At 38.0% G+C, this 23785-nt stretch overlaps 1 protein-coding gene across 1 annotated transcript in view; it reads right to left on the reverse strand.

The window, feature by feature from the left end:
* Positions 1 to 23785, reverse strand: part of LOC134816092 (malignant fibrous histiocytoma-amplified sequence 1 homolog) — a 38525-nt gene that overhangs the window by 1420 nt on the left and 13320 nt on the right. Inside the window, exons 4-13 of the mRNA XM_063824834.1 lie at positions 22766 to 22940; positions 8662 to 8783; positions 7809 to 7945; positions 7060 to 7200; positions 6466 to 6665; positions 3681 to 3970; positions 3370 to 3498; positions 2846 to 2931; positions 459 to 672; positions 199 to 326 (exon numbers count right to left, since the gene is read on the reverse strand). Coding sequence (XP_063680904.1) covers positions 199 to 326; positions 459 to 672; positions 2846 to 2931; positions 3370 to 3498; positions 3681 to 3970; positions 6466 to 6665; positions 7060 to 7200; positions 7809 to 7945; positions 8662 to 8783; positions 22766 to 22940 — 1622 coding nt within the window. The remainder of the gene's footprint in view (positions 1 to 198; positions 327 to 458; positions 673 to 2845; positions 2932 to 3369; positions 3499 to 3680; positions 3971 to 6465; positions 6666 to 7059; positions 7201 to 7808; positions 7946 to 8661; positions 8784 to 22765; positions 22941 to 23785) is intronic.

Raw genomic sequence — 23785 nt, forward strand, 5'->3', positions numbered from 1 at the left:
ATTCAAGAACAGAAAATTAATCGAAGATATCTGTATCTTCGATTATAATTGTCTTGAATCTCATCGACAAATTGTACAAGTACTCCAATTTCATGATCACGTATTCATGATCACGTACTCCAACTTCGCAATCGCATCTCGTACATCATGACATCGTAGTAACTCTTTACGATTGTGAACTATGGATGTGATACTCACTGAGAACTTGGTAAATTCGTCCTCCACGATGCCGAGAATGTTAGCTAGAAGGGTCCAGTGCTCGCTGACCGTGGCAGCTACTAACTGGATCTCACTCTCAGATACCTGGGTCGGCTGCACGTGGGCGTCTGGGGGTAAAACTTGTTACTTTGTTATTGTTTAACTGTCATGTTTGTTTTATTGCCATCAATGCGAAGGCTTCTCGCATGTTTTATTTATCTGAGAGGAAAAAAATTTGATGTTAAAATCAGAGCACTCACTTTTAGGAGGATAAAGTAGCTTGAGGTGAACTCTAACTGCTCCTCTGGCCACAGGACACGCAATCTTGACGATCTCAGGTAGGCGGTTTATGTTGGCTTTGTACCACTCGCCGAGAAAGTGAAACGGTTCGGTCTCATTAGCGAGGAAACAGTGGGGACATACCAAGTACCGGTAGAAGAGTAAACCTTGCCACTGTGACAACAGTTCTTCTATCTGAAACATCAACATGGTTAGCACTGAGCAGTAGTTGCTTTATAATTAACTAGAAAGCGCGTGATTCGGAATCAGCGTTCAAAAATTTAAATACACCGATTCAGATTACTTTCATATCCTCAGGGCCTTTTCACAAGATTTAAAAAAAAATGAGGCGAGCGATTTAGTCATAGTGGGAGCGGCCGGGTACCAGTCCCTCCGCGAGAGCCCGCAGGGCTTGTCTTGGTCTGATCCTGCCCGTGCACGCTTCAACGTTCTTGTGTGTAATGTCATATTTTTCAAATAAAAATAGATTTGACAAAAAAAAAACAATTTATGAAATCATTTCATTTTAAGTTTCATTAAATGGTAATAATCTTCATAGAAGGATCCTGACCGACTGCACTTCAGTGTAAACCCTCCCGTTGGTCGCTGTAATGATCTGGGAAATTCTTCTTGTATCATAATTATTCCACGGGTAAATCTTCCATTGTCCTGATTGTACCTCAACTGAAGCCTTACTCTCGAACCCTAGATCAGCGAAGTGTGGCGTGTTTCCGTACAAGACTCTTTTGTGTCCTGCTCCGTCGTATATCGTGATTTGTCCCTTTCTGAAGCACTTCTTGCTACCTGTTGCCTTGGTGTCGAAGCAGCATCCCTTAGATTTGCAGCTACTCTCTGACAGCAAGTTGTTGTGGATGCACGGAGTACGATCTGCAGGGTGGGTGTCAGAACACACATCCTAGTGAGTGTTAGGTTTCCAATCAATGTTCATTCTATAAGCAGACACAGCGCACAGGTTACGTTGGATGCAGTCGAAGAAACCATATCCCCCTCGTCCCCATAGGTATCCCCAACTGTTCTTGATCTTGAAGAAATCAATTCCGTACCCACAGACCACAACTGCATGGTTAGGGGTGGGGTCCACGCGTTTAATTGGAAACATATGTTATAGAGATGTAGGTATAATCAGGGCATTGCTGGCTTGGTAAAAACCTAGCTATACGACTTACGAGTCATAATGCTTTCGGCTTTGAGTGACCGATTAGGTTTTAAATGGCAGTTTATCATTATGTCCTGACTAGACTGCATTTTCGTGATGTGCAATATGACAACTTCTGTACTAATTTATAGACGCCAATTGTCGAGTACCTATAATAACCTGTAGGTACGTAATGCAATCTGTCTATATCATAACCACTAAATGCTTATAGCCTCCAAATTTTGAGCTTACAGTGTAGTTATATAGTCATTTCGATATTTCAGTGGCAAGTTTTCAAAAGGTGTTCGCCGAATAGTTATGATAGAACCAGACAGTAGGATGTACAAACTACAAAGCATATTAACTTGTGACGCAGTATCTGTCATGCACATAAACGGTGCGTGATGCAGTGTTTAATCCTAATTATAGGGTAGGTAAAGCACTATAGTGCAAAGAAACTGCTGCTAACCGCTGCTCACTGCTGCTCACTGCTGCTCACTGCTGCTCACTGCTGCTCACTGCTGCTAACTGCTGCTGTCGCGCGCGCGCCCATATGCCATAGCAGCAGTGAGCAGCAGTTATAAGCAGCAGTTTCTTTGCACTATAGTCCTCCTGTGAACGGGGTAACAGTGGTACGGTGTTTACTCCTAATAAGTAATTATAGTTGTCAATTATAGTTTTACTAGAATGTTTTTTCATTCAACATTTAAAAAAAGTAACCTCCCTCCCCCCTCATAATAAGGTGCCGCGCAACCACATATCGGGGTCTGAGGGGGCAGTCGTCATGCCACTGCTAGTCCCGTCGTATGATGACGTTTATTTTGATTATAAAATATAAAGTTTGTCAAAATTTAAATTTGAATCCTTAAATGGCATTCCGGTAATTCGAAACGTCGGCGACCAGTTGACAATGACGGTAGTAAAGTTAAAAGGAAAGAGGGCGTTCGCCCGTAACTCTCTAAGGATTCCTAGTATAACTGCAAATCTTATTTTTTTACTAAGGTCAACTGTTTTGTTGACCATAATTCAGCTTTCCGTGCTATTTATAAACTTATAATTTTGTTTGTCAGCATTATCAGTTCTAACTAAACGTTTTCTAGACCCCACAAGACTGGTTATGCCTACGTAAGGGCGGGAATCATAACAAATATATGCTAATGGTTACTTTAAGGTAATTAGTTTACTGTCGATAAGTTTTATATTGATAGTCACCTCGTTCAAAAATGCTAAGAGCATTCGCCACAGTGGAAGAAGTTTATCTTTGACAGATCTAGTGCAAATTGTTAAACAGTTCCCGCCTGAAAGAGAGTTAAAGAGTTAGGAAGGTCCTGCATATGGTAATGGTTGGCTTAAATGGCAGCTGAAGAACGTACGTGGTGGACCATAATACAAAAATAAAGTTTAAGTAGGTCACGTGATAGTTCAGCTAACGGAATTATTTTTGGGCTGCACAATAATCATCAACACAATGCGCGTTTCAACTTTGCTCTGATGCATTTCAGAAAATAGTTTTACACACTACAACAAGCATGATCTAAGTGAAGACCTAAGGGGTCGTTCACATATTACGTAATCAACCGAGGGGGAGGGAGGCTTTCCAAATGATTACGCTAGTGTAGTTTTGACACAATAGCTATTAACTATGTGTAAAATCGATTACGGAGGGAGGAAAAGGGTTTAAAATTGTCCAAAAAGTGATAACTTAATATGCGAACGGCCCCTAAGTAAGTGTGTACCTGAGTCATCGGTGCTGTTGAGACAGACGATGGAGACACCGTGTTTCTCGGCCCAGAGACAGGTTGTGCTGTGGTAGTGGTACTGTGTACAGTGTCTCCTGCACCTCACTGTTATTCTACCAAACAGACCTGTGGGTGTAATGGGCATCTTGTTATGACATAAGTTATACCTTCATAATTAATATACCAAAATTAGAGGGCTATTGCCTATTAGAAAACCTGATGTTTAATGACCACTTTCCAATTTATGTTCCTAACTTAGCAGTGAAATAAACTTATTAACACAAGAAAACTCTCGAATTAAGACTGACCTTTGGGCATATTATGAGGAAAAACAAACTTCATGATGATCTGGTACTCGTTGGAAGGTAGATTATGATACTGCACCTCATTCCCGGACACCGTGGAAATTCCTTTTAGCACTGCTACTTTCTCAACCGCTAGCTCAGAAGTTACGTCTCTCATAAGGGTAGGAATCACATAACCACCCTGTTCAGCGTACCACAGTCCAAAGGAAGTAGCCAGAGTCTGGAGTAGCGAGTACTGGTCCTGATCCAGATTAAACTCGTCCCAGAGGGTCATCATCTTATCTCGCGGCATCCTGGCAGGGCTGGTGTCACCAATAATATCAAATTATAATTACAATATGTGATTATCAGCAATGATTATCTTACCTACTACCCCCTCCTCGGGTATTATTGTAATAATCTTATGCCGACCATTCTTTCAATGTATAATCAAAGGTACTTCATTTATATTAAAGGGCTACAACCACAAAAATAACAGACTTTTGATTGAAAACTATACCCGATTTTTAGATTGTCCAATACATTATAAAATTGAAACTTAAAGCTGCAATCTTTTTTACACTGGCCATAGAGTTAATAAAAACACTTAATCAGGCCATCAAGTAGGACCTTCTGGTTGGGTTTAATTTATTGCATTTTAAATGACCATCTTTGATTAAACGGGCTGCCAGAAATTTTGGACATTTGTCACCCAATTGTTATATTATTTTTTACAGAAATTTCTGGAGCCGTTTGTAGGAACTTGTGTAGATCCTCGGGGAAGTCACTCATTTCATTAGGTGGATGCTCGGGTAAGTCACTCATTTCTTTAGGCGGATGCTCGGGTAAGTCACTAATTTCTTTAGGCGGATACTCGGGTAAGTCACTAATTTCTTTAGGCGGATGCTCGGGTAAGTCACTAATTTCTTTAGGCGGATGCTTGGGTAAGTCACTCATTTCTTTAGGCGGGTGCTCGGGTAAGTCACTAATTTCTTTAGGCGGATGCTCGGGTAAGTCACTAATTTCTTTAGGCGGATGCTCGGGTAAGTCATTCATTTCTTTAGGTGGATGCTCGGGTAAGTCACTCATTTCTTTAGGCGGATGCTCGGGTAAGTCACTTATTTCTTTAGGCGGATACTCGGGTAAGTCACTCATTTCTTTAGGCGGATGCTCGGGTAAGTCACTCATTTCTTTAGGCGGATACTCGGGTAAGTCACTCATTTCTTTAAGCGGATACTAGGGTAAGTCACTCATTTCTTTAAGCGGATACTCGGATCATGCTCGAATCCAAAGCATTGCACCGATGCGAACCCTTGGTTTAGTAGTTTAATTTTCGACTTTATTTCTTGCGTAATTTTGTGAAATGTGAAACTATCGCAGACAGCTTCCTCTTTGTGACTGTGAGTTTTACCCTGTCAAAGGAAGTGAACAAGCGTGGCGAGACCTATTAAATCATCTACATTACAAGACATATTTATGTTCGACATAATTCCGGTGACGTGAATGATTTGGTAGTCCGAAAATATGGTTTTTTTTTTCGAAAAACCACAGACTTTCGTACCATTTATATAATATGTCTCGTAAGGTACCTATCAAATCTTCTGAACAAAATCACGTCATGTCAAAATGAATAGTTCAACTCTCCACTTGACTAATGACTTAGTGTATTGGTTGGGCAATTTTTGACAATTAAAGAGCTCTTCGATAAAACATTACGAAATATTATTTATAGACATTTTTCAGTAAATCACAGGTTTTAAACGGATATCTTCTTTTTTTAATCCCTAGTTTGCTGCTCATCCAACCTCGAAACTCTTCCGTGGCCCTGATCATACGACGGAAGTTCGTTTTAACTTTTTAAGTAAGAGTCGGATTTATGTTCCGAATTGTGCAAACATTTTTAACGTGACGATCGTCTCTCAAATCTCATATTTCTTGAGAATTTCGGGCCTTAATTGTGCGGTTCTTTTGCCTTATAAGGTTCTTTATAACTGGGGCCTCACGTTAATTATAACTGTGGAAACTTCGTTCTCAAATATCAAACTTCAAAATAACATTCAACCTGAGTCGTTATGTCACCAATGATTTTAAGCACTTATTGTCCAAGAAGTCACAGATTTGCGCGCTACCACCATTAGTCATTACCAAGTACCACCCAGCAAGAGCTATTTCATAACTTTATCACGCTAGAACGCGAACGGAAGGGCTATAAATTCAAGCAGGCCTCTCTGTTATTGGTAGTGGCTTTACAAAGCTGTACATCTTGTTCGTTTTGACTTGTTCTCATGAATGTTATATTTGGTTGTATCACGTCGCGATACTTCGTGTTTATTTACCACATCGTGGTCGCACTTGGAGGACTTCGCCGCTTCGACGCGCCGCGCGAACTAGCATTCTTGCTTCGCATCGATCGTCGTAGATCGTTGCTCTGCTTCGCAGAGCAACGATCTCGACGGATTGACATCGTCAATCAAGGTCGCACTTGTGCAGCAGCAGGGGCTAAAGCGTGGAGAAAGTATTTGGCTGTCCTACAAACACCACTCAATTTTTTCGTTGTTTGATAATTTATCAAGAATTAAGTGAGCGCGAGCTACACTCCCGTTAATTGGATTATTATTTTATTAATCTTACGGTAAAATTAGTAAGAAAAAAGATTAACGCTATAATAAGCCAATAAATCTTATCTTCGGAAAATAAACTGAACGGTTAAAAATGTACACGTAATTGCCAATATGGGTTCACAGCAACTCACACTGAAGCTAATAAAGAATTGACAACTATAATTGCTAGTTAATAAGTGAGAACGTACTTGCTACCAGGTAGGGGACCAGTATCCAGTGTGCTCTGTAAGTCTGGGCTGATAACACATTTGATAACGTCTATAAGCCATGTGGGAGACACGAACACGTAGTCCTTCAGACCTGGTATCCCAACAAAATGTAGTACTTCTCCCGTCATGTGCAGGTATAACAGAGCTTCCAGGATATCTTTATCTTTAAAGTGGGGGTCCTGATAAGGGTTATACTGAGGGGTCATTGTGAGGGAGAAATGTGAGGGGGAACTGTGAGGGGTCACTGTGTAGGGTCACTGTGAGGAGTCACTGCTTCAATGTGAGGGAGAAATGTGAAGGGTCACTGTGAGGGGTCAGTGTGATTCATCACTGTGAGAGAAACACTGTACGGGAGCCACTGTGAGGGGTCAATGTGAGGAGTCACTGTGAGGGAAACACTGTGGAGTGTGCGGGTTCACTGTTCATTGTCGTAAATTCTATTATCGCTATAGACTTACAGTCATCACTGACTTACCAATGACGCTTGCTTCTCACCCTCGAAAATAAATGTTCATAGTTTCACTACCGATTCTTACTCACGGTTTAAAAAGCGGAGATTGGTATGTAACTAACCTTCTCCTGAGCTATATCTATTAAGTTTTGAAGAGGTATAACAGGAACGAGGGACCTCTCCTTCAAGGTCTTTACCTCCGCTTCTAAGTCTAACCACGATCGGGGCAGAAACAGTTCAACAGTCGGGTACCGCTTCTTATCCTGGATAAAGAACCTTTAATAGCTTATTTAGAGTCCTCCTCAGTTGTTGTTAAACTATTCAAATAATTCAAATTAAAACTAACAATGCTGAATGCTTATAGGAATCGACCGGATCAGATTTTTCCAGCCGAACCGGTTATAAATTTTGAAACTTAAAACGGTTCTTTTCAACATACTTTTTAGAACTGGATTGCACAGCATTCGTTTTTTTATAAAACAGATCTGCAACGAATTCTCAAGAAACATGTTTCATTTAAATAACATGGCAGGTATTTTAGGGAGTGGGTCATTAGAGCGTGGTATAATCATCTGTTTTTAATCATATGATGCTGATCAAGCAAGTAATGGAACGTAAACCAGTGACCAAGTACAGATTACTTTTATATAAGGACTCAAATACTGATTGGTTTGAATCCCGTTCATTTTATACCATATTTGGCCGTTTAATGTCCAGTATTTTGGTAGACAAATATCCGGTATTTTGGTAGAAACCGGACAAGATTAAAATCATCAATTAACCGACTGGATTCGGATATCCGACCTTATTTAGGTCATTAGTTTATCATTATAAGCAGAATTTTGGTATGCTGACATTATAAAAAACAAACCTGTGTTAATTTGAATAAGATGCGCCTGAAGTCCTTGATACCTTCCATTTCATTTATACCGCATACTTTGGGTACATTGGACAGGAACTTGGGCTGATTTACCTTCACTTTCTTTATATAATCAACAACGTCGTTAACTAGGAAATAGTTTCAGTTAAATAATTGATGAATTGTCAACCTGATTCGTAAAATATTATCAGCTAAAAATAAAAAACATTGCTGAAATCAAAATAATATCTTCATTTTTCAAGAGACGAGATAGTTTAACGATAATCGGTATACAAAAGTTTGCAAGACCTCGTATCCACAGTCTTAAAAAATAGGAACCGGACACGAGGACGTAGAACACGAGGGTCGAACTTTCCTAAGTGGGTGTTCACATTTATAAGCGTCAACCTACTTGTATACTTATAAATTAATATCTTTAGCTGTTAACATATTATATAGCCAACTGCAAAATACGAGCGCAGCCACTTCCATGTAAACCGGACAAACAACTACTTGGACTCCTGGAACAAGAAGTTCTCCCTTACTCCGCTCTCCTTGGACAGGAAAACTCCCAATATGCAACTTCCTAGCAGCAGTTCGTCTGTCCTTGTCACTACCGTCTATTAGTATTACCGTATATATCGGCCTTCTTAATTTCTTATTTTTAGGTGGCTGCTCTCCGCACAAGTATACTGATATTACCCCATCTGCTGAGTGTTGAGCTCTGCTCGTGTTCTCCGCACAAGTATACTGATATCACCCTATCTGCTGAGTGTTGAGCTCTGCTCGTGTTCTCCGCTCTTGTGTTTATCGCCCTTGTTTCCGCCGCCCCTGTGTCCTATACCCTTTAAAAATGGAAACTTACCAGGATCTTCAGTAGCAGAAGGGGAGAGAGGGCTAGGGGCAGAGTATGGTTCTACCTCACTATGATTATGGGACTTTTGGTAGCGTTGAAATAACTCTGCCATATCCCTCGCTTTAGTTATCCTTTGAATTATTAGGTAAGTGAGAGTAAGATAAAGGTCAGTCAGAGAATATTCTTCAAAAATTCAAGAGTTTAAAATGGTGATATTATATTGTTTATTGACAATAAGACCAATTAATCATTATTTGTATGTGCATTGTAGAAGAAGAGGACCTTTACTGATAGTTGAAATTCGACATATGACGTCATCTAGCGTCATCTAGCGTCATCTAGCGTGAAATATCGCCAGATGATGATAGATGACGCTAGATGACGCTAGATGACGCCAATTAGCGACATTGTCGCTAAGTGCACGGCACCTTTCGAATGTCGCTATCTAGCGCTATCTAGCGCTATCTAGCGCTATCTAGCGCTATATGACGCTATATGACGCTATATGACGCTAGATGACGCTAGATGACGCTAGATGACGCTAAGCACGCAGCACTGACGCCAGGCGACAGATAGCGCTATTTTCATAAAAATTCTAGGGACGACATCTAGCGTCATCTAGCGTCATATGTTGCCGCGACATCTGACGCTATCTGACGCCATCTAGCGATATCTGACGTCATCTGACGACATCTGTCGCGACGACATCTGACGCAGGCGACATCAAGCGCGGGATAGCGGGATAAGTCAGTTTACGACAGTTCACGCTATCTAGCGCTATATAGCGCCAGATAGCGCTATATAGCGTCAGATGTCGTTGCGACATATAGCGCTAGATAGCGTTAGATAGCGCTAAATAGCGTTAGATAGCGCTAAATAGCGTTAGATAGCGCTAAATAGCGAAGAATTTTGGGTCGTGACAGTCCAGGCTATTTAGTGCTAGATGTCGCTATCTAGCGCTATATGTCGCTGCGTCAGATGTCGTCGCTACATATAGCACAAGATATCATATCCTATCACAGTAACAGTAATCCTAACTCTGTGTGTGTGTGTGTGTGTGTGTGTGTGTGTGTGTGTGTGTGTGTGTGTGTGTGTGTGTGTGTGTGTGTGTGTGTGTGTGTGTGTGTGTGTGTGTGTGTGTGTGTGTGTGTGTTTTACTGGGACCGTAAGAGCAGCCTGTCTTTTCCCACCCAATCTTATTTGTTATTTTTATTTTATATGAAAATTAATTTTTACTGTGTATGAAAATTAATTATAATTTAAGTGAGAATGCAAATGATATAACTATAAGCTTGCGCGGCTCGTCGAAGTCACCCAACTATTACACTCGATTTATCAAATATTCGGCTGAGTGGAACAAAATATTAAATATCATTTAATCAAGGGGTCGTTTACATATTATAATTATATAAAGGGCCTGATGCCGCCGGCCGGGGTTTTCCAAATTATTACGCTCGCTAGTGTGATTGTGACATAATACTAATAGCATAATAGCTATGTATGGAACTGATTACTAACAATGAGGGGTCGTTCACATACCCCGTAATCAGTTTTACCATTATAGCTATTATATTTATGTCAATATTACACTAGCGTAATCAATAATCATTTGAAAACCCCAACCTCCTCAGCTGATTACGTAATACTAATATGTAAACGACCGTCGACCCTTAACATTTCGGGATCGGAAGAAAGCGGCACGTACTATTTCGACGAAATTTATACAAGTTACTAACATCGTTGATTCATGATGCCAATCTTTCACAGCTCAGTGGTGCATTTCGCCGAAAAGTATTATTGGATACCGAGAAGCATTTTTGGATGCGCGGCGCGACACACTCACCACTCACAGTAACGCATCGCGCGTTGATTCACGATGTCAATCCTTCACTGTTCATGTTCACAGCTCGGCGAGGCCCAGTCATGGTGCATATCGCCAATTTAGTAACATAGTTGGTCAGTTCGTACAAAAGTCGTAAAAAATTCGTACAGTTCGGCACGTTTTTTCAGTTCGGGATTAGTTTGGGAAAAATTCGCCTCATAAATTTTCGGATGATGATTAATCACTCTACACTCGACTGTCACGTGACTTTTAAAACACGTTCTCTTGGTGGCCCTGAATGACTATTCGAAATCATAGCCCTCTAATCTGATCCCAACCCTAACCCTAACCCAATCTCTAACAAAAGCATATGCTGAAACCCTAACTCTAACGAGAAATTAGACTAACTTCCGTATATGGTCATATCACGTGATCGAGACAGTTTTTCGCCAATATCTCGCTAGGGGAGCATTTTAACCCTATGTCATGGGGGGTGATTCGGAATCAGCGTCCGAAAATACATCGAATGAAGTTGGTCTCAAGTGTCGGGGGGCCTTTTAGAAAAATTTCGAAGATCGACTGTAGAGTGATTTAGCACGCTCGTAAATTTTCGAAATATATAATAAAAAGCTAATTGCAAAAATTTGTGTTAAAATGGCGAGAAACGATGACGTGCGGATGCATGTTAATATTTTAAATCTGAAATGTAACCTCCCGGACAAAAATAACAAATTTTTCGGACTGAAGTGATTACTGATTAAAAAACAAAAATTTTTTTAAAAATTCGGTAAAAATTCCTCGACAGCTTTTTAAAATTTGTACAGTTCGACACCTTTTAAAAGTTCGTACATACAGTAACGTCCCTGCAGTTTCTTTTCGTTTAAATCGTAAATTCGCGCGCAAAAATTTCACCGGCGCGCCTTCCATTAATGATGCATTAGACGCATACATTATAAGCATCGAGTGTGTTTAACGGACGGTCACTTGCGCCGCGCGAAATATGAATAGCATAGCGATCAATTATGTGTCAACACTGAACACTTACAATTTAATATTATATTGTGTTGTAAGATTTTTTTGTATAATGAGCCAATTTATGTTTTAAATTGATGAGTAATAATAGTTTTTGTTATTTGTTATTGACAAATACGCGTTCAATTCAATGTTGTGTGTTGATAAATATGGTAGTAATATGGTTTTAAATATATGACACAAGTATCATTCTTACATTACATTAGAATTATATAAATATATAATTCTGGTTTTGCATCAAAAAGGAAGTAACAAATGTTTTTTCTGCAATCATATTTAGGTTACAAATCACTAAACTGTAAACTGAAAACACAAAGCCACGCGCCGATTTGTACGGCATTTTGTCATTATAACAACCTTTTAAATACCATAAATTATACCCAGTTCATTTTTTTAATAATTAGTATTGAACAATATATAACTTTTGTGAAATAATGATTCGATATTATATTAACTGCAAGTATCATTCGTTAAATTTTAGTCGAAGATTGGTTTTTTATTTTAAGATGTGCGCGTGTTTTGCTTGATTTTACAATCTGCAATCTTGGAATATCCTCCGCATAACTTCGGCTTGGAATTTACAAAAGTGTGCTGCTTGCTGTATAGTAGCAACGAATTTAAAACCTGTTTTGTCAAACAAAAATTTGATTAAATTCATTTTAACTGCGTTTGTTGTTTTTCAATAATTATTTCTATTGACTTGACAAGTCAAAACGTTAGTTTAATATCGGTTTTATGAAAATTTTCAAGTACAGCTACAGGGCCTTTGGAATGACTTTAGATGGTGCAAATTTAAACTATTGCCAGGAACTTCATGTGTTTGGTCAGTTTGGAATGTCAAATTTAAAGTCTTTGCAGCTTCCCTATTTTGATCGTTTTTTGCTCATTAATGTCCAATGACTAAAATCTAGATAAAACGGATTTTAATTTATATTTCATTAGTAAAACAGAGTAATAGTCTGTCGAAAGACTGTTACTCATTGCAATAAAGTTGTAATTCTACTAACGTGTACAAATGGCTCTGTTCTGTAATTTTATTATCTTCAGACCTTGTATGTGTGCAGCTGGTTATGAAAAGTTGAGAACTACATTTAATAAAGATCAATGTGGCAAGAAAACTTAAGTGCTTTTAATTTACTGTAAAACCAATAAATCTTCAATTAGAATGAACACCAGACCGGCACTTCACACGGTGAAAGACAACCTTGGCATTCATCAGCAGATAACATGCATCAGCAGATAACCCTTACTCTTCAGATTATTTGATAATCATGAGGTATTTACTAATCACTTATAACTTATAATTATAATTCGTAAGTTCGTTTATACTTCGATCTATGAAAAGCTCTGTTACTACTTTCATAAAAATTTGCTTTTAAACCTTACTTAAAGTTGGCACATGATATCATAAATATTGGTTAATTTGTAATTTAACATAAACATAATCTATAGCTATCTGTAATTCTGTATTTAATCCAATATAGTCTTTACAAACTTAAATTCTTGGAAAATGTTGGCATCAGGGAAATGTCAATAAATTAAACTTTTAAGAACAGAGCGCTTTAACAGAGTCAATGAGAACTTATGATAGCTTCATTGATCCAGCTGATCTGCAATACTAATGGACATTTTTTCAGAATGAATACCGACAGGTTTTGCCTTGGAACACTCCTTCATGTGACTTACCTGTTGTTGTTGGTTAGTACTTAGTAATTTTTTGAAATTGCAACTGTACAGTTCATTAGCAGTGTATGTTATGTCGAAAGTTAGTTATTTTTGGTAACTGGAAACAACACAGCAATAGCAGCAAATCTGGGGAAACTTAGTGGACATTGGCTAACTTGTCCAGACTTGCCTTAAATTTCGACAGTGAACCTTGTGATCTCTATCAGTGGTTAATCTTTAGTGGTAATGCCATGAATTTTACAATATATGCAGATAAAATGGTTTATTTTAGGTGGTTAACAATTGGTTAAGATAACACTAATGTGCTAAAAACAGCTGTTAATGTGCGAAAACGTGTATTAAACACATATGGAATCATATTTTAACATTTGAAATAGCCTATTATACCCCATCATACTTAAGCTTGCATCTGCACAGTGGGCACAAGCCCCAAATAACATAGCTTTAGCCGATAAATTGGTAAAAAATCTGCAATTAAAAAAAAATGCCCAAGATGATTTTTTTGTATATTGTAGGGAATACTCTAGGCTTTTAGATGGAGTTATGGAATAGGGCGGCAAATGCCGGCAACACAACTATATTTGGGCTGGAAGGCCAAAAATTTGCCTAAAAATGGGGCAAAAACTCAGGTTCATGTCAAAAATCAGCTAAATTATAGATAGCCTATTAAGGTTTTTTCAAATAAATTAAGATTTGAGAGTTGTTTGGAGATATGAAAGGAGTCAACTTATTATATTATCTCATTTGTGTAACAGACATAGAGTAAGAGCTATTTTTCGCTGCCAAAAAGCCAAAAAATTGGTTTGCGAAAAATCGCAAATTTCGCGGCCGCGTAGCGGTTAAACCATTAACATAAGGAATTTTTAATTTTGGTTTTTTTGCATTTTGTAGGGAACCAGTTTTCCTATCAGATCATTTTAAATGCATCTTAAACTGACAAACTCAATTTTGAGCCTAATATAGCCTGGTATCAATTATTATGGCGTACGGAAGTGGCTGTTTTAGTGGTTTATTTGATTGCTATAGCTATACCATAGTCATATCAGCTTCATAATTGATTATTACTGTAAGTTCTAAGGTGTCGATAATTGGTGGTTAATATTGATCAAAACCGACCATTTGTTAACAATTAGTCACATATTTTATTCAATTTATTGTAATTCGTGTACCAAATATGTGGTTAAGATACCATATATGTGCTGAAAACAGCGGTTAAATTGGTTTGAAACGTGCAATTACCCACATATATGAAACCACGTATCTACATTTGATACGTATCTAGTATCCTCCCTAAACAATTATTCTGACGTACTGAGTTGAATTTCAGAGCTTAATCATCGCTTGAATGACTTAAATGTACATCTTTGTTGGGTATATTTTAATGTCGAAGCGTGTAATAAATGTTAGAATTTATTTATTTATTTATTTATTAAAATATGGCTATTTAGGTGGTTTATCTATCTGTATACTCACATGTCAAGATACGAGCTTCATTATTCATTTGTACTGATAATAATGAAGTGCTGTAAAATGGTGGTTAATAATGATCCAGAGAGATATTATTCTATCATTTATGTAGAATGTAGATCATTGTTTAATAAGTCTGAATGGATGTACAAAATATTGTAAATTTGCAGCCGTCTCACATGTCACTATAAAGTGCTTGTCACTATATAGTCCTGTTCCTATATAGTGCAGCAATCCTCAAATTTATCTAACCATCTCATTATAGCTTGTTGTGCTCTCTATAGTACTGTTTGGCTATTATGGCAAGTGAACTCCAATCCATGTAGCAGAATCTGCGTATACTTTCTAGTAGATGTTTCTAGTAGTTACTTTCTTCTACCTCCATGCCATCTTTACCCAGCTGCCACTGCACCAGCACGTTATAATTGTAGTAACCTCTGAATGGTACCCTCTGCTTGTTGGTAATTGTACGAGATACTAGTCAAAAGCTATACTCGGGAAAATGTAAAATCAGCTATTATCTAATCTTTCTGCTTCGCCTAGCTCATGCTGTAAACGTATTTGTGTACTATCTTACTATATATAATATGACATATGTCAATAGAATGTAGTAAGTAAGATTTAGGTCTTCATTGTCTTAAAGTTAAGGCACTGCCCAGTGCCCAGTGTTTAGTTGTTTTCCCAGGTTCGTCCTTGTTGGCAATCTTACATCTACAAGGTTTAACTTGTATTGTGGTTGTGCACTTTACTTTGTCTTTAGTATCTTTGAACAACAGTTCATCAAAATAATCAAGGGGGGGGGGGGGGGGGCCGGGGGGGGTCCAACTACATTTTTGTACGTGGCCACCAGATTTTTGCCAAATGTACATTGTACATGTACAAAAATGTACAAAAATGTACAAAATATGTTTTTTCCTGTTTGGAAGTTCCCTGGATAGATTACTTGCTGTGGCTAATTTACAATGACAGGTACATCACATGGGAATGTATTTGATTACTTTAACACCTTTTCTGCTGTTCTTGACTGGTGGTTTTCAAGTAAACCAGAATGCCAGAAGTTATCTTACCTAGTTAGTAGAGTATTAGATTTAAAAGATATGCGACACTTTTAAAGGTTGCGATATATAATTATTTATGTAATATAATACTAATATGTACTTATGCAGGCATGTAATTGGTAGAATATTGTAATGTTTGATATAACTACATAACAGTACCTGTGTTTACAATCATTGTTGATAAAATGATATATTGTATAAATGTACCTGTTAACATTCAGATGAACTATTATTTTGTACAGTGCAGTGTTTGACTGAATTGTCAAACACTGTTTTGGTTCATACACATGCCACACACACAGTACACAGTACACACACGCCTATTGCTTATTTGTTAGTATTAACTGCACATGACTACAGCCTTTATATATAATTGAGGGCTATTCAGGAAGTCCTTAGTTTATCCTGAACACATTTGCTTAATTGTTGCAGCTCTTAGTACCTTAGCCACTTGATACCCTAGCTACTTAGTACCCTAGCTACTTAGTACCCTATCTACTTATTACCCTAGCTACTTAGTACCTTAGCCACTTGATACCCTAGCTACTTAGTACCCTAGCTACTTAGTACCCTATCTACTTATTACCCTAGCTACTTAGTACCCTATCTACTTAGTACCCTATCTACTTAGTACCCTATCTACTTATTACCCTAGCTACTTAGTACCCTATCTACTTATTACCCTAGCTACTTAGTACCCTATCTACTTATTACCCTAGCTACTTATTACCCTAGCTACTTAGTACCCTAGCTACTTAGTACCCTAGCTACTTAGCACCCTAGCTACTTATTACCCTAGCTACTTAGTACCCTAGCTACTTATTACCCTAGCTACTTATTACCCTAGCTACTTATTACCCTATCTACTTATTACCCTAGCTACTTATTACCCTAGCTACTTATTACTCTATCTACTTATTACCCTAGCTACTTATTACCCTATCTACTTATTACCCTAGCTACTTATTACCCTAGCTACTTATTACCCTAGCTACTTATTACCCTATCTTCTTATTACCCTATCTACTTATTACCCTAGCTACTTATTACCCTAGCTACTTATTACCCTAGCTACTTAGTACCCTAGCTACTTAGTACCCTAGCTACTTAGTACCCTAGCTACTTAGTACCCTAGCTACTAGTTACCAAGTTAGTTAGTTACTTAGTTCCTTAGCTACTTAGTACCCTAGCTACTTATTACCCTAGCTACTTATTACCCTAGCTACTTATTACCCTAGCTACTTAGTACCCTAGCTACTTAGTACCCTAGCTACTTAGTACCCTATCTACTTATTACCCTAGCTACTTAGTACCTTAGCCACTTGATACCCTAGCTACTTAGTACCCTAGCTACTTAGTACCCTATCTACTTATTACCCTAGCTACTTAGTACCCTATCTACTTAGTACCCTATCTACTTAGTACCCTATCTACTTATTACCCTAGCTACTTAGTACCCTATCTACTTAGTACCCTATCTACTTATTACCCTAGCTACTTAGTACCCTATCTACTTATTACCCTAGCTACTTAGTACCCTATCTACTTATTACCCTAGCTACTTATTACCCTAGCTACTTATTACCCTAGCTACTTAGTACCCTAGCTACTTAGTACCCTAGCTACTTAGCACCCTAGCTACTTATTACCCTAGCTACTTAGTACCCTAGCTACTTATTACCCTAGCTACTTATTACCCTATCTACTTATTACCCTAGCTACTTATTACCCTAGCTACTTATTACCCTATCTACTTATTACCCTAGCTACTTATTACCCTATCTACTTATTACCCTAGCTACTTATTACCCTAGCTACTTATTACCCTAGCTACTTATTACCCTAGCTACTTATTACCCTATCTTCTTATTACCCTATCTACTTATTACCCTAGCTACTTATTACCCTAGCTACTTATTACCCTATCTTCTTATTACCCTAGCTACTTAGTACCCTAGCTACTTAGTACCCTAGCTACTTAGTACCCTAGCTACTTAGTACCCTAGCTACTAGTTACCAAGTTAGTTAGTTACTTAGTTCCTTAGCTACTTAGTACCCTAGCTACTTATTACCCTAGCTACTTATTACCCTAGCTACTTAGTACCCTAGCTACTTAGTACCCTAGCTACTTATTACCCTATCTACTTATTACCCTAGCTACTTATTACCCTAGCTACTTATTACCCTAGCTACTTATTACCCTAGCTACTTAGCACCCTAGCTACTTAGCACCCTATCTACTTATTACCCTAGCTACTTATTACCCTAGCTACTTAGCACCCTAGCTACTTAGTACCCTAGCTACTTATTACCCTAGCTACTTAGTACCCTAGCTACTTGATACCCTAGCTACTTATTACCCTATCTACTTATTACCCTATCTACTTATTACCCTAGCTACTTAGCACCCTAGCCATTACTTTAAAAAAGCCCGGTTATATTGCCATTGCTTGTAAGATACCATTTGCCATGATTTTATGTTGACCCTCGAATTAAAGCTCACAATTTAACCGCCCCTATTTCAGGATGTGTATATCAATTACCAGACAGAACTATTTTAAATTTTTATGTTAAATAATATATCTTCGTTTAAAACTGTTTAAAAACTGAGAGTGGACAATGGTAATATCTTTGAATTGTTTCATAACACCACTATATACTAGGTATACTTGTAGGGCCACGTATCCTGCAATGTATGTAAATTATATTTCTAGAAGGTTCTGTTGTTATAATATTTTTCATCTTTTTTTATATGTATACGTCAGTAGTAGAAAGGTGGTTTCCTTCTCCTGAGAACAGTAGTGCACCAAATACCAATTCTCCTCGAAACAGTAAAGCATTTAAAGTAATTCAGTGAACCGTTTTCTTATCCTGTTGATAACTTGGAGCAACAGATTCCTTATCCTGAAGACAATGTTTCACGCCCAGAACACTTACGGAATTCAAATGAGTGCCCTGCCGGTATTTTTGACTCTTGTTAACAGTAACATGCTCGTTCCCGTCTCCAGAATGATTATAAGGTAAAATGCCAGCACCCTCAAGAGAACAATGTCAATAACCTTCTTTGGATTTCAACAGTTCTACAGTTCCATAGGTATACAAATGTAAATAAACCTCAGTCAGCCTGTTTAGTTTGAAAGTTTGTTTCTTGTCTCTATCATGGACAACTTGGGTGTTTTCTTAGTGCTTCTACTTGTGAAGAAACCAAAGGTTCAGTTCTTCTCTAACCAGTTTTACCCTTTTGAAGTAGTGAGATTAACTATAGAACGACCTAAAATGAAGCGGTTTATAACGCGCAAAAATTGTGAACGTGCCTTTGTGATATATTTAGGAAGAAATTCGGATTTGGCGGGATAATCACGGACCTTGCATACGATGTATTTCCCGCCCTAAAGAATATACTAGAAGTTCTGGGAGAGTTTTCTACATGTTTGTCAGTCACAATTGTCTTTCTGCCGAACGGAAAAAAAATTGTAAGCAATTCTTCCGCTGGCGCCTAGCAACCACGCGCAATATAACCGAGCCGCGCGCAATAATTGATATCATATTGATGTAATTAATAATTTTAGCGTATCCAAGCTTCCAAAATCGACCATAACTTGACTTCAGATGATAAATTTACTAATTCATTAATATCATTCTAGAGGTAATCGTTTAAACTTCAATTCAGTTTCAAATTTTAGTCCGAAAGAAGGTAAATTTTGTCTAAAATCGCCACTAAAGAGACAAATTCGGATTTATGTATAGAAAATAAACATATTGGCAGAACTTTCGAAGTCTTCAGCATTCTCTCTGGTATTGAACTGTTCAATTTCTCAGGTTTATACAACCCCCGGAAGTACAGACAACAAAGCAGACATAATCTGGAATATCGATAACCTCTAAAGCTCTAAGAGGACCCAAAATAAAAGCAACTCCTGGAGGCTGGGATTATGAAAGATTTTCACGAAACTCACGCCAGCTGCTTCACACATTGAAAATTATGAGAGGCTGGTGGATTGAAGTGTAGTCAAACAGTCTTTTTCAACAGTAAGTCAAGTTTAGCAGTTTGAGATGCACTTATAGATTTTCTTTCCCTACTGCACTCGCCACTCAAGTCTCAGATTTGATTTTACTCAACCGTATTATTATTTAGTTCCTTTCATTAAAATCTGTTTCAGATGTGGACAGTCATGCCCACTGGACAACTAAAAAGTGCTCCTTCGTTACCCTCCTTCTCCAAACACTACATGTCAATAGTCCCAACAAAAAGTTATAAAACAAGCAGTCTTGACCTTCCTTTCCCACCATGACAGGCAGAATTAATATAGCTATCAAGTATTAGTAACTGCTAAAGAGGGATTGTCGTTGAGAGAGGCACTTAAAGGCACACCAAGTTTTACAACAGATAGAAACAGAATCCTTGGCAAACTGGGCCCAGCCCAAAACGGACCAAATCAGACTGATTAAAACTGCTCATATCTGCAGCTATAGCAGCAATTTAAAATCTATGCTATAGCTGATAGCGACGACTCCGAACTGAATACTAATCGATGCATATGCAATACTGCTCACGTCTGTTACTTGTATTTAAAAATAATCAGAGACAGACATTGTTATTTCTATTAAATTGTAGTATAATGATGCTTTGCGTATAGCTGCTTTGCCATTTCTAATTATTAATTTCATCCTAGAGTAAAACTTTTAATATAATTAACTAATCAATATTAACCTAACACTGTCACTAGAGAAGCTTTTTGATGAAAATAGTAAACAACTTGTTTCAGTTCAAACTAAATAAAGGTCAGACCGGGATTCGAACCCTCAGCTAGCACGGTCAATTGCCCTCTTAGCCAACTAGGCTATCGTGCCGGATGCCGAAAATCAATATTAACTATCATATTGTCGTGCTCGCGCATTCCCTACGCAAAGTTATTCTACTACGATGTATATTTTTAGCCATTTTGGGGCTATTGCGCGGCGCGGAAGCTTTAAACCGTCATAACTCTGTCCAGGAACAGTCTCCAGAACTGATTAAACTTGTGATCTCCTAGTCAGAGGATGTACTTTACGAAGATATATGATTTGTCATACCTGCGTCCACACAGTGGAATCACAAATGGGTATAGTCGCGAACGCAAAGAAACCGCAGGGGTACTGACCAAGTATGTTTAGTAAAGCACTAGTGGTTGCAAGAAGCATTATATTATTGGCTGCGCGGCGCGGCCCAGTAGTGCATCGCGCTACAACAAACATCGTCAAATAGATTACTCGAAGCTCAAAGCTGTAAAGTATTTATCCAAAATAATTCCGATCCCGAGGATTGTTACTGGGCCGCGCTCAGCCTGTCATTCCGCCAAATCTTTAATCGCCAAATCTTAATGTTTATGAACATGTACATAATAGCCTGGGTCCCCAGGTAAGAGGATTGACATAACTTATAAATTTATAATATATTAATTCTAAATACTGAATGCATCGCATTTTAAGGGTTTTGGTATTTTCGTAGCTAAATTGCACTAAAGCTTTCGCGCTTGCACTTCACACTTGCGCGTAGTTCGTAAACTGAAAACTCGTGGGTACGATATATGTGATTACTGAACAATAAATTCGGCTCGACTCTCATTACATTCTTTTAATAACTTGCTGTGCGAGATTTCAATACTATTAATTTGCAAATGCTAATTTAACATTTAGATCTTTACATCATCTTCTTTCACATAGCCATGTGTCTAAGCGTACTACTAGCGAGAGGGCTATGGTTAGAGCATAAACAGGTTATACTGGACGAATCTCACTCGTTAACGGGTGATACTCGTAATTTACTATCACGCGCCGCTTTTTCTCAAAATATTAGTCTAAGCCTATACCAGCCGGCAAAGTTTTTATATGTAACCTACATACAACGTTAAAATTAAGTTGAGTTTTGAACGTTGCTTATAGTTGATAAGGTAACCTTGATCTAACGTAAAATAATAAACGTTTTGCAACGTTAAAAATAAAACCTATAACCAACGTTAGATATTTAACGTTTAACAACGTTTTATATGTAACCTACATACAACTTTAAAATGTAGTTGAATTTTAAACCCTGCTTATAGTTAATAAGGTAACCTTGATCTGACGTCAAATAATAAACGTTTTGCAACGTTAAAAATAAAACCTATAACCAACGTTAGATATTTAACGTTTAACAACGTTTTATATGTAACCTACATACAACTTTAAAATGTAGTTGAATTTTAAACTCTGCTTATAGTTAATAAGGTAACCTTGATCTGACGTCAAATAATAAACGTTTTGCAACGTTAAAAATAAAACTTATAACCAACGTTAGATATTTAACGTTTATCAACTATAGCCATAGCTATAGCTGTCGCCACGATATCTAGCGCTAGATAGCGCTAGATAGCGCTATCTAGCGTTAACTGTCACAAACCGATATTCTCCGCTAGATAGCGCTATCTAGCGCTAACAAGCGTTATCTAGCGGAGAATGTCGGTTTGTGACAGTTTACGCTAGATAGCGCTATCTAGCGCTAGCTGTCGCCGCGATATCTAGCGTAAACTGTCACAAACCGACATTCTCCGCTAGATAGCGCCAGATAGCGCTAGATAGCGCTAGATAGCGCTGCGTCAGATGTCGTTGCGACATATAGCGTTAGATAGCGCTAGATACCGCTAGATGTCGCAAAAAAAAGGGCGGAAATTTTATGAAAATAGCGCTATCTGTCGCCTGGCGTCAGTGCTGCGTGCTTAGCGTCATCTAGCGTCATCTAGCGTCATCTAGCGTCATATAGCGTCATATAGCGTCATATAGCGCTAGATAGCGCTAGATAGCGCTAGATAGCGCTAGATAGCGCTAGATAGCGACATTCGAAAGGTGCCGTGCACTTAGCGACAATGTCGCTAATTGGCGTCATCTAGCGTCATCTAGCGTCATCTAGCGTCATCTATCATCATCTGGCGATATTTCACGCTAGATGACGCTAGATGACGCTAGATGACGTCATATGTCGAATTTCAACTATCAGTAAAGGTCCGAAGAAGATACAATTATACTCGCTTACCGGTGATCAAAGTCTTTGGTAATTATATTGACATCGGACTGGATATTCCTTATGATTTCATCACACTTGTTACTGATCTCGTTGATGTTACACAGATCGCTGTGGGTACCCACTATTTGTATTACACTTTCACCACCAAACTGCCTCAACATGTTCACAAACTTGCCAACACAACCTGGGTTAAATTGAGCTGGAGTTAACGATCTTTCAAAACATTTCAAAAGGCTTATTGCCGGAATATAATCCCTCCGTCCTGCTCTACAGCCTAGTCCCGAAAATTAAACTGAGCACTTACTGCATTAAACGGTTCATATATTTCGACGTAGTTTTAAGGTCTTAAAAAGTTAAAAGCCTTATAAGGGGGATTCAAAATTCTGATCGTCATAAAATTAATTGCCATAATCCATTAATTTATTAACCGTAACGGGTGATATCCGTATAACATAAATATTTATTTAAAATATTGTACTTCAGATTCGCAATATCTTCGATGAGTTGCAAAGCAGCTCGGCACGCGCTTTAGTTATAGGTTATAAACCAAAATTCACTTGCAAGCCCTTGAATCGAATTTGGCATAATTGTGCAACACGTTTCAGCTAGATTCGAGGAGATGATATTGAAGTAAAATTAAATTGAGATTTTATATATCTATATGTTACTCAAATTATAAAAATAGACAGTTTTTGGGTTTTCCAAATAGTTTCTGATTATTCTGATTTGCGACAAATGATATTGCACTGTTAGGATAAACGACGTTTCAAAGTAACAACTTCTTATTCATGCTGACAAAATTGGTAAATATGTGAGAAAACTGTCTCATAAAATTTATTAATCAAAAATGGCTAAACGACAACAAATTGTTCAAATACTCGACTAAAATTAGAATCAAAATCTATATATATACACCACTACTCGATCTGCTATTCAATAAACTTAAAACATCCACTAAGTCTAAACAGCAAGTACGTGATTGTGATCGTGTGATGGAATGACATGTACAGTGATAACAGATGATAAGAT

This window comes from Bolinopsis microptera, chromosome 5 (assembly GCF_026151205.1).
Source record: "Bolinopsis microptera isolate Bmic1 chromosome 5, MBARI_Bmic_1.0, whole genome shotgun sequence".
In the NCBI taxonomy this organism is placed as follows: domain Eukaryota; kingdom Metazoa; phylum Ctenophora; class Tentaculata; order Lobata; family Bolinopsidae; genus Bolinopsis; species Bolinopsis microptera.